This window comes from Sturnira hondurensis, unplaced genomic scaffold, assembly GCF_014824575.4.
Source record: "Sturnira hondurensis isolate 20B ecotype Veracruz unplaced genomic scaffold, ASM1482457v3 Scaffold0022908, whole genome shotgun sequence".
In the NCBI taxonomy this organism is placed as follows: Eukaryota; Metazoa; Chordata; class Mammalia; order Chiroptera; family Phyllostomidae; genus Sturnira; species Sturnira hondurensis.
In genome coordinates, this window is record NW_028095539.1 from 7,868,496 (window position 1) to 7,882,489 (window position 13,994).

Sequence of the window (13,994 nt, forward strand, 5' to 3'; positions counted from 1 at the left end):
GATTGGAGAGTGGTTTTTGGCCACCAGTTTGGCGATAGCTGGTACCATCCCGTGCCCCAGGGTTGGGGAGAGGGGCGGACACCCCGCTCCGCACTCCCAGGAGCCCAGCCAACAGGAGCCTGGCAAAGCAGGCAAGGCGGTGTGGCCGCAGCTAGTCCGAGCAAGCCCCCTCCACCACAGGGACTCGGGGGATGCGGGCACGGGAGTTCGGGTGCCCCAAGGGGACTGGCCCCCAAGGTGTGTGGGCCTGTGGACTGGCACAGAGTTGTCCACCCATGTGGGAGTGGTGTCCGAGTGGCGTCTGAGTACCACCACCTGCGTGCCCTCTGCACACAGGTCTGCACCGGGTGGCGAGAGTCCGAATCCTGTGGGGTCCTGAGACGTGGCCGAGGCCTCGGGTTGCCGGCACGCAGGGCACCAGGCCCACTGGGACCTGCAGAGCCGGAACCTGTACTTTGTTTACCGAGATGCCCAGGGCAGGCATGGTCCAGTGGGAGCCGTAACGGTCCACCCCTGTGCTGCACGTGTGGGGAGACCGAGGCACAAAAAGGCAGCATCAGACAGGTGTTCCAGTGTTTGGCTTGGGGTACCTCCCCCTGGGCCAGGTTGTCTCTCACACAAGAAGGGGGCTTCTGGGGGAGCAGAGCTATGGTGTGGGGGGTATTAGGAGAGGGGGCACCGGGGGGGCCCAGGCAGGGGAAGGGTGGGACTCCAGAGAGCTGACCAGGCAGGCTGGCCTGTGGGCCCCCCTGGGAAAATACCAGGGCCTCCAGGGTGTCAGGAAGTCACTCTGGGTGGGGCCCAGGGATCCACCCTCTCTCCAAACCCACAGCCCCGGGCTGCCTACACAGGAGAAAGGCACAGAGGCTGACGGAGAGGGAGGAGCTTGGGGCTCCCCCCCCACTGCCCCCCGCTACAGCAGGGAGGCTCCCATCCGCTGGGGCACCTGCCCACCAGCCCTGGGTGGCCCAGGCCCGCTCCCCAGGAATCTGTCTGGCTTCCACAGGCTCCTGCAAGGCCGGATGACTTGGCTGGTTTCCCTGCCCCTGCCCCACCCTGTGAGGGCTGAGTCTCTCTGTGGAGCCAGCCTGCCAAGGCCCCTCCACGCAGACCCTGTGAGCACAAGGGTATCTACACGGGCTTATCTGGCACCGCAGTGGGCACCGGGGCGTGGACACCTGCCTTCTCCTGACAGACTCTGGAGGGAAAAACTCCACCCGATCAGTGGGAGTGGGCGTGGGCTCGAACAAACTGGAACGACACAGACCTGGGACTGACTGGCTGGGGCCCCCCACCCCCCTGCCCCTCTCCAGGCCCTCGCCCCAGCCAGCGTCCTCTCCCCTCTGGGACAGCAGCTAAGGACCCACCCCTACCCCCAGGAGCTCCCACCTTTTGTGTGGAAGGACAGAGGGCTCTGGGCAGAGCCTCTGGGCCTGCTGACTGGGCATCTTCCTCCCAGGGCGGGACAAAGGGGTGGGGGTGGGGCGGCCAGGGAGCAGAGGAGAGTCCTGATGGCTCGGCCAGTTCCTATGCAGGCTGTGAGGGTGGGCAGCCTCGGGAGGGCACAGAACACAGGCAGGCAGGCGCCTGCTCCCCTTCCGGACCCCCACCAGGAGAGGGGGCTGGGCAGGCATCCAGAGGAACTCTGCAAGATGCCTGGGTGCTAGCCAAGACCGTCCTCACCCCCCTTTGCTCCCCTACACCATGGGCCTCTGGGTCCTCAGTGCAGAGGGCTCACCCTGCCTGCTAGGGGCCCGTGGGGACTGGCTTTGGGGCCTTTCAGATGGAGGGGAGGGCCCAGGTGGGTGAAATGGGAACCCACCCTGCCCAGCAGCTTCGAGGCCTGAGAGGGCCTTTCAGGTGGCCAAGTGGACTTCGAGGGGCTGAGTGAGGGCGGCAGGAGCAAGACCCAGAGCAGGGAGCTGAGGCCAGGTGTGTGCCCGCTGCCTGCAGCTGGGCAGGGCAGGGCAGGGGGTGGGGACAGGCTTCTCAGCATTCCTGGGAGACAGTGTCACCATGGCCCCTGCAGTAGGGGAGGGCTGGGGTGGCCCCAGACCAGCATGCCCCCTGCCCTAGGGGTCCCCAGTGCTGAGGGCCCTTTGGAAACCACATCCATCCAGTTTAGACTTTGTGCCTGCTGCGTGCTAACCATGGCTCCCAGGTCACCCGCTTCTGGGGACCCCTGCCCAATAAACAAGTGAGCAAGTCCTGGTTCGAGCAGAGTCAGCGCTATGAACTAAGCCCAAGGAAGCGGGGAGACCAGGGCGCTTTTGTAAGGTCAGAGGTGGCCGCTGTGGATGAGACCCTCATAGGACAAAAGGAAGTGAGGACCCTGCCTGTCGGTGTCCACACACAGGAAGCAAACGCGGAGGCCAGTGACCACGTCCCCGCACACACTGATACAAGGCCTTGCCTGCCTGGGGCCCAGGGCAAACTTGGCAAGGTCCTTGGAGCTCCAGCAGGTGAGGAAAGGCGGACATGGCTGCCAGGCTGGAATCCGAGAACCCCAGGCTCGCTGGCCTGGGAGGAACACCTCCAGGGGCAGTTGGGAGATGGGACCACCGCCTGGCAAGGGGCTCCCAGTGGGCCAGGCAACCTGCTCCGCCCACTTGCAATTCCCCCTCCATCCATGGTGGGGGGGGGGGCAGACCTGGTACGGCAGGGGATTGGGACAGGGGAGGAAGGCTTCTGCACACCTGGCAGGTGGCAGGCAGGTGAGTCAGATGAGGGGGCTTTCCCAGTTTGCAGACCATAATAAAAAGAGAGGGTCTTGCCCAGGCTCCCCAAGACATCCTACCCAGCAGCCCCCCTTCCCTTGTAAGTCAGTGTGGGAAGGAGGGTAAATGGACCAGGTGTGGACTGTGGGCTGTGAGCCTGCAGGTGGTCCTGAGGGTGTCCCAGAACTGGCTGCCCTGCCCCTAGCAGCCCAACCTGCCTCTGCCCCGCAACCCACGGTCCAAGCAAAGTGCAGGCAGCTTGGGTTTGAACTGACTTTATTATTCTGTAAATGTGAACTTTACAAAGCGCTTTACAATGAACAGTTGTGTCCTTCTGCCTGCCTGTAACGGATTCCCACCTCACGAAACGGCTCGGCGCGCGCCGGGAGCCCTAGTCCGCGGTCACGGGCAGACGATTCTGTAGGCTGATGACTAGCGCAGGCTCAGCCGAGGCCGAGCAGCAACAGTCTTGGCTCCGCTGCGGAGCAGCCCAGAGACTGAGGCGCAGCGAGAACAAAGGTTTCCTCCTCCTTTCAAAAAAAAAAAAAAAAAAAAAAAAGGAAAGAAAGAAAAAGAAAAAAAAAAAAGCTAGCATCTTCTGTGGCTGAAATCAAACGCAGTGGCACGGGAAACCAACCTTTATACAGCACAGGAGCGGTTTACGCACGTCATTTATTTGTTTTTAACAGTCATGAGTTACAGTACTACCTACCCCTTCACCCGACTTCGCAACCACCGTCTCCTGGGAGAAGTCCTTTCCCAAACACCCGTCCAGGGGATGGATGGTCTGTTTGCACCCAGTGTCGACCAAATGTTCAAGTCAAAAATATTTATACATTTTTATATTTAGTTTTTTTGTGTGTCTACTAAAAATAGTATTGCAAGTTTTGGCGTCTGTTGACATAAAAATTACAGTCATGTGCAAAACGCTAACAACGAAGCGACTGATCAGAATTCAAGCAGGTTGTCCAATCTGAAAGCGTTAGATTTCTGCATAATTTTCCTTTTTGTTTTTTTTCAAAGAAACACAACAAACAAAACAACCAACATGTCGTTGCCACGTTAGAAACACCTTGCACCAAGCCCTGCCGGTCCCAGGTCCCTGGTGGGGACCTGCACGGAGCCGGCCGGCCGGCGCGACGACGGATTTCGGTGGCAGCAATGTTCTGAAACAGCAGTTATGAAGCCCAAGGCGGCGAGAGCCCACGGTCCCGCCGGTGGGTTACTGCCGGCAGAGGCAAACGGGCTTTCTCGGAGTTCTCAGTTGGTTAATGGCTCATTGGCCTTTCTCTACTGCAGCAAGATGCTTCCACGAAAGTAACCCATCTAGGGGGGGGGATCTGAGCAGGATGGGGGGATCTGAGGCCACCCTCAGCTGGATGGGGGTGGCCTCGCCCTGCGCCGAGCACAGCCGGGTCCCCGCACAGTCTCCCGCCACAGCCCTCCTCCTGGCTCTGGACACAAACACAGATCGGACCATCCCAGAGGAGAATTAGGCGGGGCTCCCACCCACCCCGGGACGCCGGGAAGGGGCTGCCGGCTCCCGCCCTTGGCCTCACCCCCTTGCCTCTTGACCACAGCTGTGCCCACAGTCAGGGCAAAGTGAGACAATGGAATCCAACGCAAAGGTAAGTGACCACAGAGAACTCTGGGCGAGGCCAGACACAGTGCAGAAAACGAGACAGAATTCAAGTACCCAGGCACGCCGGCCAGGCGGGCGGGTCCCACCCGAGCTCACAGTATCTGTCACTTCGAGGGTCCCTTCCCCGGGACCTTTTGCACTCCATCCCAGCCGCCTCCCACAGGAGGGGGGGCGGCGGCTGGAGCCCAGGCCAGCGCCACACCAGCTCCACGCCATCAGTCCCTTCTCCTCGACAAGGCGCTGCTATGACTTAGCTCTATATAGACTATGTAGTATATGCATATTGCTAATAGTCAAGCTCAGGGATAAAGGTGCACACATCTCATAAATACTGAGTGGCTGGTCTCTCCATCTACAGGGTCTGGGGGTCAGGATCACGCTGACGGGACAGGATTAGTCATCTTGTAAACAGAGGAGGGGAGGGTCCGGTGTTTGTAATTGGTTTTCCTTGGGAAAAATGATCAAAAGATGCTAAGGCACTCTGGAAGGCCCCCGAGCCAGGCCGCCGCCGCCCGCCCCGCGGAACGTCGGGGCCTCGGAGGGACGCCCCGGCACATACAATCATCAGCCATGCCCGTCCGCAAACGCTCCGGACCCACGTCCACCGCTGGACACTTTAGTGCAAAACGCTCGGCCCGGCCCGCCGGGGCCTGGGAGAGCTCAGAACCCATTCACATTTAACGAGTCAAGTTTCCCCTAGAGCCCTGCCTTCCTCACCCAGAACAACAAAACAGACGGCGATTAAACAACCAAGGGGCAGAGGTCATGGGACATTGTGCTGGCCTGTGCCACGGTCAGGCCTTCCCTGTGCGGCCACCGCCTCCCCCCACCGGGCCAGCGGCACCCCTCCCTGTCCTGGCCCCGGGTGGGTGGCCGTGCCCACTATGGAGTGGAGGAGAGAGAGGAAGACAGAGCGAGCCCTTCGGTCCACAGCCAGGACGGGTGGGCCCGCCTCCCGAGGGTCCCCAGGGATGGTCAAATTAAAGTGCGAATTTGGGTGGGGGAGCAGATAAAGGAAACTCCAGATGGGAGATGGGTGGTGGTGGGGGTCAACCTCACCCACCATCACCTCCCCTGCCCTGAGGTTGCCTGAGGGTCGCTGATGGCCTCCTCCCAGTTACAGGAGGACTCAGTTCTGGTCCCTAGCGGGTGGTTGGGCCGGGCCCCAGACAGGGAGGAAGAGGCGGAGGCCCACCTCTGGGCCAGGCAGCCAGGGCCAAGGGGGAGAGGGGGCTGGGACCAGCTCCCAAGTACCCATCTAGGGCCCCTCAACCTCTTTCTGGAAATTGTCAGGTCTTTCTGGAGGTCGGGCCTGTATCAGCCCTGGCCGGAGCGGGCCAGGAAGCTGCGTGCAGCTGCCCCCCCCAGGAAGGGAGGCCGGCAGCAGGAGCGAGTGGGAAAGCACTCACCCCCCCACCCCAGGTTGCCCCACGGGGGCCCCCCATGGGGCCCTGCAGCTGGTGAGGCTCAGCTTTGGGGGTCCTGAGTGGGGCTGAGCCTGGCCCGCCCAGCCCCATGTGCACCCATGAACAGAGGGACAGAGCCTGGCACCGTTCCAACCCATTCCAGTCTGTGAATGGCGTGGGGCTGCCTGGGCCTGGGGAGGCAGGCCACCCTGGACAAGGACACAGCACCCAGGGTGAGTAGCTACAGGAGCACTTCTGACACCCATGTCCCCCGTACCCCCAAACCAGCAGCTAAACCTGAAAAGGAACATTCCAACCTCAAACAAACCAACAACTTTTGTGGGCCCGTCCTGGCCCTGTGCCTTCCAAGGCCTCTGCACCTCCGCCAGGGGCACCCTGGCACCCGCCCCAACGCAGGCCTGTGCGCGCCATCCTCACGCCTGCAGCCTCAGAGTGGGGCGCACCTCAGGGGTCGGAGCACAGTATGGGGGCTCCACTTCAGCCCAACCTGGCCTCCTGTGCCCACCACGCAGGACTCCAGCTGCCAGGCAGGCCCCCGAATGGCCTCCACCTCACCACTCACTCTGCACTTCTGGGGAGCCCCTGCCCCCAACAAGAAGTGAGTAAAACCTGGCCTAGGGCGGGGAGACACGGCACACAGATGACCTGCCCCGAGCCATAGTAGGCCGGGGGCAAAGGACACCCAGTCCTCCCTAATTTTTTGCTCTTTTGGGTCTGAAAGTTTCCAAACCATGTATGAAACGGATCTGAATTTAAACGAAAACAAATGAACAAACAAACACAATCCCGACAAGGCGGAGGGTGGGGTGCCGGGCGGCGCCCCCGTCCGCAGGACAGCGGTCGGGGGCTGGGGGGCCCAGGTGCACCAAGGGGTGGCCGGGGCCAGAGGACAGGCACAGCGGGGCCCTGCTCCCCGCTCACAGGGAGAGCAAGACCCCTCACTGTCTTGTACTCCCCTCGCTCAATCACACACACACACGCTTGCACACTCACACACCCACTCGCACGCAGACCCGGCAAGCCTGACCCCGGGTCTCGGGAAGAAGGAAAAACAAGGAGTTTGGCCTCTGGGGGCCCAGCCCTGGCCATGGCCCCAGAGGGGTGGGCGGGTTCCTCATAGGTAAGGACACAGGTCCCCACGCCACAGGCCCCTGGCTTCTCCAGGGCAGAGGGGGGGGAAGGGGCGGGGGGGGGGTACACTTGGAGGCTGACCCAAGCATGAAAAGGGGGCCCTGGGGCCTTTCTCGCAACTTGGCAGCCAGTGGCCTAATTGTTTACAGTGTCACGAATGCAAGTTTCCTTCATAAATTTTAAATACAAGCAGAATAAAAATCACATTTTTTTCAGGCAACAGCAGTTCAGTAGGTAAGTGGCTTGATCACATTTGTCTGTATTAGTAACGCATGCAAGCAGCTAGTACCGGTCCCCGGCGCGTTCGGCCCTCTACAAGGTCCCCGCGTAGGAGCCCTCGGGTCTCCGGGCTGCAGGCGTCTGGGGCCGGCTCGAGCTGCTGCTCCCCGGCTCGAAGGGCTGCGGGGGGCTCTGGCTGGCGGGGGGCAGCGGCTCGGGCGCCGCCACCTCTTGGATCACAGAGCCGGCCCCTTCCACCTCCTCGCCGGCTTCAAAGGCGGGGTTGGCGGGGGCGCCCAGGTCGACATTCACGGCGTCAGTTCTCAGGGCCACGATGGCAGCTGCGTCTGCCCGCCGCTCGGCGTACAGGCGCTGATCGAACACCTGTGCCGTGGCAGGCGGGAACTCGGGGTCAAGGGGAACGCTGGCGGCCGAGGAGCCCATAACTGTGCGGTACATCTCCACGCCCTCAGGCAGCATGGACTTGATCTTGGGCAGCCAGCGCTTCCGGACGCGGCGGGCGTTGGTGCACATGTCCGCGGCGATCACGTTCATTTCACTCTCCTTGAAGCTAGGGGCGAAGTTCTGGCAGTACACTGGAGAGACAGGTGCGGGGGCGCGTGAGGGCGGCTGTGCCCCTGGGACTCCCCGTTGCCGACCCCCCGCCTCCCGAGGGGCCCCCGGGCTGAGACACCCTGGAAAGGCCTCAGGGCCGGGGTGGCCACTCCGGGGCCACTGGGGGCAGCAGGTGGGTCCTGCTCTCCACTGGCACGGGGCCACATGGCCGCCCCTTCACCACTCGGCCCTGCAGGCCACGCCCTGCTCTGGCACGGGTCTCTGGTCAGAATGTTCACGGAGCAGAGACCATGAGAGGACCAAAGGCACGGCTGTGGCTCCAGCGCCTGACTGCTGGCTGGCTGCTGTGTGGCCATGGGCAGGCCCCTTGGCCTCTCTGGGCCTCACTCTCCCCTCTACCTGACCTTCCGGCGGCCCAGCTGGCACCCCACACCTTCTCGCCTGCAAAGGTCCCTCTTTGCTCTCAAATGAGGTATGTTTTTAAGTATTTGGTGGGCCCACAGCTACAGGAGGACACGCGCTGGGGCAGTGTCGCCTGTGCCGGGCACTGCTCGGGACTCCTGAGACGGGGCTGTGGGGCAGGGTGGCGTCTGCCACCACAGTGGCCGGGCTCCGCCCCCGGGCGCCCAGGAGTGGGAGGCCGAAGCAGCTGAGCAGATGGCAAAGGCTCAGAATAACTTCCAAATGTAAATAAAGGGTTTTGTTCAAAAAGGAAAATTAGATCTATTTCACATATTAAAATAGTTTCGCAGCTGAATTCATCATGCTTGGAAACCTACCAAGAACGTTCCCACCTCAAGACCTGGCTCCCGAGAACTGCTCTTTCTCCTCCCCGACCCTTGGCCCCGCCTGGCACCGGGGACCAGCCACCTCTCCCCAGACCCCCACCCGGGACAGCCAGGCCCCTTACGTTTCACTGCGTTGAGGACTCGGCTGTCCAGTGGCTTGCGGCTCGGGTCGCTGGTGGATGACCGGATGCCGGTGCCGCAGCTGTTGGCCAATGTGTTCCTGGCGGGGGCAGGAGGGACGCAGGGTAAGGACTAAGCCACAGGTGACTACGGGGATGGACTCCCCTGCCCGAGTGCTGGACAGAGGAGCCGGAAGCCTGTGGGGGGGCCCGTCCCCAGGGCTGGGTGCAGTGGGAGAGCAGGCCCTACACCCTCTGGTGGACAGGAACGAGGGAAGCCCCCACACCCTCCCCTGGACCCGCCCCGGGGCGTGAGGGCCGAAGGTGAGTGAGGACCTCAAGGAGCAGATGCCCGGAGCCCCCGGGTGGCCGAGGGCCTACCTGTCAAAGAAGGTGGCGAGGAGCCTCCGGAGCAGCACCTTGTGCTTCACCCCCGCGCACAGGTGGCAGTTCATCAGCTGGCCACGCGTGATGTAGACACTGGAGCCTGCGGCCACCAGACACACGGTGAGGCGGGGCCCAGCCACCCAGCAGGCCCGGGCCGCACGAGTGTGGCTCCAGGCTGTCCCCAGACTACCCTTCCTGTCTCAAGGAAACTCCCTGGCGCGGCTGAGGTCTAGGGCTGCTTTGTCCTGCCCAGACACGGTGATGGGGAGGGGGTCACAGAGGCTGCGCTGGGGTTCCCCCCACCCCAGCTCACGCCTCCTCTGGGTGAGGGACCTACCCGCGCCGGGCCGAGGTGTGACCAATGAGCCCACGTGGTGCTGTCTACCCTGAGAACCCTAGGTACGCCCGGGCACCCCATCGGGCTGGGCCAAAGGGCCATGGCCTCCCCTGTCGGGACAGGGGCGGGGCAGGGCTATGCCCTGGCAGACAGGGCAAAGGACCACACAAGGCCCTGCTTGCTCTGCCCAGGCTCGGGGATGTGGGGCACCTTGCCCGGCTTCACAGTGTTTCCCCCATGAGCGGATCTCCAGGGGAGCCAGCAGCAGCTGGTCAGAGAGGCCCAAGGCAGTCCTGCGTGAAGACCACCTGCAAGTGCCTAGTCAGTGCTCTCTGCCAGTTCCCAGCCGGGACATGCCAGGTGTCCCCAATGGCCTCATGTCCAAACACCTCCTGTCTGCAGAGCCTCAAACTCAACAGCAGAGCAGGTCACCGTGGGCTCACCTCGTGGTGGGGAGACCTACCCAGGGGCTGGGCACAGTGGGGCCTGATAACCAGCTGGGGGCTGGCCAGGGAGGGGTCCTTGCCTCTCCCAACCCCGCCCACTGACAGGCAGGAGTCAGCGGGGACCTGACAGCTGGCAGAGGAAACGGGGGAGACCCGAGGTGGAGGGAGACGCGAGGTGGAGGGAGACGCGAGGTGGAGGGAGACGCGAGGTGGAGGGAGACGCGTTGCTCCCAGCCAGCCCGTGTTTGGGACCCCTGGGAAGGAGGGGTGAGATCCCTGGAAAGCGCTCCGTGTCCACCAGCAAGGGCAACAGCGCCACCCACACCCACCACCCCCTGGAACGGCCTCACAATCTCGAGAGGGTTCCACTGAGAAGATCAATAATTCTGGCAAAGACACGGCCCTAATGGGCTTCTGACTTAGTCACGTTGTGCCTTTTTCAGACGAGCCCGCCTCCTCCATGAGCTGCCGCTCTAAACCCCTGGTCGTCCCCTGCAGACCCGGCCACGGGCACTCGGGGAGTCAGGGCTGGGGGGGTCAGTAAGCTGGGGGCAGCTGGGTTTCAGCTGAGACCTAAATGAGAGCACAACCGAGGCGGCCGCCTCCGCCAATCAGGAGCGAGACCAGCCCAGGGGATTCGATTAGAATGCTAAATGAATTCAATTGAATAACTCCTCTTAATGACACATTCTTCTAAAAGGGAATTAGAGGAAATAGACGTTCCATCTTTTTTTTGACTGATTGGTGATGAGTGCATTGTTCACAGACCCGCAGAAAAAATAACCAAGTGGCGCCTGAGCGCACCGGGGCTGGCGGAGCGGCTCACCTGCCACCAGCTCCAGCTTCTCGCCGGGGTCCCCCTCCGAGTAGAGCTTCGGGTGGCAGCGGTAGCCAATCTGGCTGATGAGGCTGGCAGGCAGGGCCACGAGGTCGCGGCGGATGAGGACGCAGGAGCGGCTCTCCAGTGGCACCGGCTCGGGCTTCTCTTGTACTGTGGGCACAGAACGGGCCAGTCAGGGTCCCCGAGAGCAGCCATGGGCAGGAACAGGGCACAGGAGTTCCTGCCCTGGCCACCCAGGCCTGGCGGGGCCCTGCTCTCCTGGCCCGGCCGCCCTGCCCTCTGCAGGGAGGACCAGCAAAAACACGCGCTCGGAGAACAGGTGAGGGATGCCCACCAAGGCCCTGGGGGCTTCTGGGAGGTGTCCACCAAGCAGAGGCCTGCAGGTCAGGTGGGACTGAGGGCTCAGGGCAGGGCCGCACAGCCCTCTGTGAGTGGGTGCTCCCCCGAGGCCACACCCTCTGCACCAGGCGGAGAGGCAGCTCCACTCCGTCTGCATCTGCCTCCCCCACGCTGGGCAGTTGCCGCATCTGTGAATGCCCCACCGAACCACTGTGGGCAGGTGGGCAGGTGGGCGGGTGGGCGGGGCGGAGTCAGGCAGCCCTGAGCAAGCCAGCCCTGGTGGAGTGGACCCAGCCCACACCTAGGTCACCCTGTACCCTTGGTTCAGCCCCTTTGCAAGGAGGTGCCCACTAGCCTGCTTGGGTGGAGGGCTGCCTACTGTGCCTTCAGGCCAGGTGTGGCCACATTCCAGGGGAAGGAGGGAGTTCTCCCCAGTTAGCAGACCCTGAGCTACCCGGATCTGGGAGTCAGAAGGGGCCCCTGCGGTGGGGTGGCATTTCCCACCAGACATGCTGGGGGACCACAGTGGGGAAGGGGGGTGAGCAGAGAGCAGTGGGGAATCTTTCCACCCCAAATCACGGGGAGGAATCAGGGTTGAGGTGGGACCAGAAAAAAAAACCTTGATGACACTTTAAACCAGAATCCCCACCTGGCCCCGTGGCAGGCGGCAGCCTGGCTCTGGCACTCACAGACTGCGCCCCCCACCCCCCCGCCTCCCCCTGCTGCAAACAGCACCAGTTGTTTGTGCCCCCTCACACCCCGCCCCGCCCCCCAAGAGCCAGAGACGGTCAGACCCAGAACAGGAGACGTGCTCTGCTGGGCACGTGCCGGCCCCGCACCAGCTAAAAATACCCACACCCGAGGGGGCGCATATGGGAAGGTGCCCCGAATTCCTTCCCGCACCCTGGGGCCTGCTCGGTCTCTTCCTTCTGGGGACGGGACAGGGCCCCCAGTTACAACTCGGTTCTGGGGACCCAGAATACATGTGCCCCGGCACAGTGATGGGCCGCTGGTGTGGCCCTCGTGGCCTTGGGGGCGGTCACTGCAGCCAGATGACAGGGCTGGAGGGAAGCCCTGGGGGGGGCGGCTGCGTGACCACCTACAGGGACTCCGCATGTGACACTGAGGTCCCCAGACTGCGGGGACCCACCCAGTGTCCTCCTGTCACCCTGGGTCTGGCCGCCAAGGCAGGGCTGCAACCTCCATGACCCTGGACCTGGACGTGAACCAGCAGCAACCTGGTGTCTGGTTGTGGGCTCCAGGCGTGCGGCCCGGGGAACACCGAGAGAGGAACGTGAGAGGCAACTTGCTGGTGTGCTGGGAGGTGAGTCAGCCCTGGCCACACAGGGCGGTGGGTCATGGGCAGGGGGTCTCACATACCCACAGCCAACCTGGGCAGACGGGGCAACAGGCGCATAGGCACACAGGTCCCACCAGCCAAGTGAAACACAAGTGTGGTCCATGTGGCTGGGCTGTCCAGGGGCTCCAAAGGGGGACCCACCTGGGTCCCCGGGGGCCTCAGGACAGAGCTGTCAGATGGGCCAGCCACAGAAGGACACTCCTGTGAGGTCCCTGCAGGAGGCACACCCACAGACACAGGGAGTCCACAGTGGGGCCGGGGCTGGGAGTGGGGTCTCACGGGGACCGAGTGTCTGTGTGGGAAGACGGGCCGCCCTGGGGAGGATGGCGGTGGTGGTGGCAGCTGCACAGCAGTGTGACTGTCCCTAATGCCATGGAGCCATGCCCTGAGACAGGGTGGGGACCACAATAACAAAAAGGTGTTTAAGAATGAATAGAAGGAATGACAGATGACGCAGGTCTGGAGGGTCATGCTGGCCTCAGCTGCTGAGCTTCCTCAGCCTCTTGTGGGTCCCGACTGGCATGCAGCAAGTCACGGACCTGCTCTTCCCACAGCACTCACAGCCCTTGCCCCGGGGCACAGTCCGCCAGAGGCCCCAAGGGAACCCTGCTCCCACCCCCAGACACAGTGTGTCCCTGGGGAACCTCCTGGGAGACAGCTCCGAGCCGGCACCGACAGGGACAGAGAAGGTGACGGCCTCCCCACAAGAGTCTGTGCCTCCTGTTACAATGGCAGAGTAAGAAAATGACCCCCTAGTTTCCAAAGATACACGTCACTCAGTGGAGGGGTGACAGCCGGTTTGACAAACAGTGCTGGGTAGCTGGCCATTCGCAGGCAGAATGCACACAAAAACTCTTTCCACCTGAACGCCACACCTCGTGCAGAAACCAACAGGAAGGGGCCCACCGGGCTGGTGCGGCTCGGTGAGTTGGAGCACCGGCCTGCGGACTGAAAAATGAACAGAAAGGCGTCATAGACCCAACGTAAGACGCGCAATTGTAACACTTCTACAAGAAGAGAAAATCTTTGTGATCTTGGGTTCAGCTAAAAGCTTAGATGTGACCCCCAAAGGCATAACCCATAAAACAATTTACTGATACACAGTAAACTGTTTATCAGAGTGGAGAACGTTTTCCAAATGGAAACCTCCTGTCTGGGGAAGATGAAGCACCACGCTGGCCGTGGGCCGCAGGGAAGACGCGCCGATCACGGGTCTGGTAAAGGTCTTGCGTCGGAAAGACACAGAAGCTCTCAGCACTCAACAGCAAGGAAAGGAGCGGCCGGTTTTAAAACTGGGCCAGAGGTCTGGCTCCACGGAGGAGACCCAGATGGCAAACGATCACACAAAAAAACTCTACCCCGTCAGCCACCAGAACAAAGCAAAATCGAGCCACAGAGAGATGCTACTTCACACTCACAAGAATGGCTAAGCTTGAAACCGGAGCACAGCAAGTGCAGACAGGGACATGGAACAACGGGACCACTGGACCAGCCGGTGAACACAGAGGCACACAGGCACGCTGGGAAATGGCTGGCTGGTTTCTTGGGAAGTTAAACCTACACTTAGCACATGGCCAGGCAATTCCACTCCCAGGTATTCACCCCGGAGAAATGCGAAATGAAAACTGTCCCCACAGCTCCCTGTATGAGAATGTCTGCCTCACT

The 13,994-nt window shown here is 62.1% G+C and overlaps 1 protein-coding gene across 3 annotated transcripts in view; it reads right to left on the reverse strand.

Moving 5' to 3' along the window:
* Positions 1-2,976: 2,976 nt before the first annotated feature.
* The window catches only part of NACC2 (NACC family member 2), a 62,638-nt gene continuing 51,620 nt past the window's right edge, over positions 2,977-13,994 (reverse strand). For all 3 annotated transcript variants that reach the window (XM_037036456.1, XM_037036458.1, XM_037036457.1), the window contains 4 exons: positions 10,616-10,780; positions 9,001-9,106; positions 8,623-8,720; positions 2,977-7,732 (listed from right to left, as the gene is read on the reverse strand). In XM_037036456.1, coding sequence (XP_036892351.1) covers positions 7,230-7,732; positions 8,623-8,720; positions 9,001-9,106; positions 10,616-10,780 — 872 coding nt within the window. In that variant the 3' untranslated portion in view covers positions 2,977-7,229. The remainder of the gene's footprint in view (positions 7,733-8,622; positions 8,721-9,000; positions 9,107-10,615; positions 10,781-13,994) is intronic.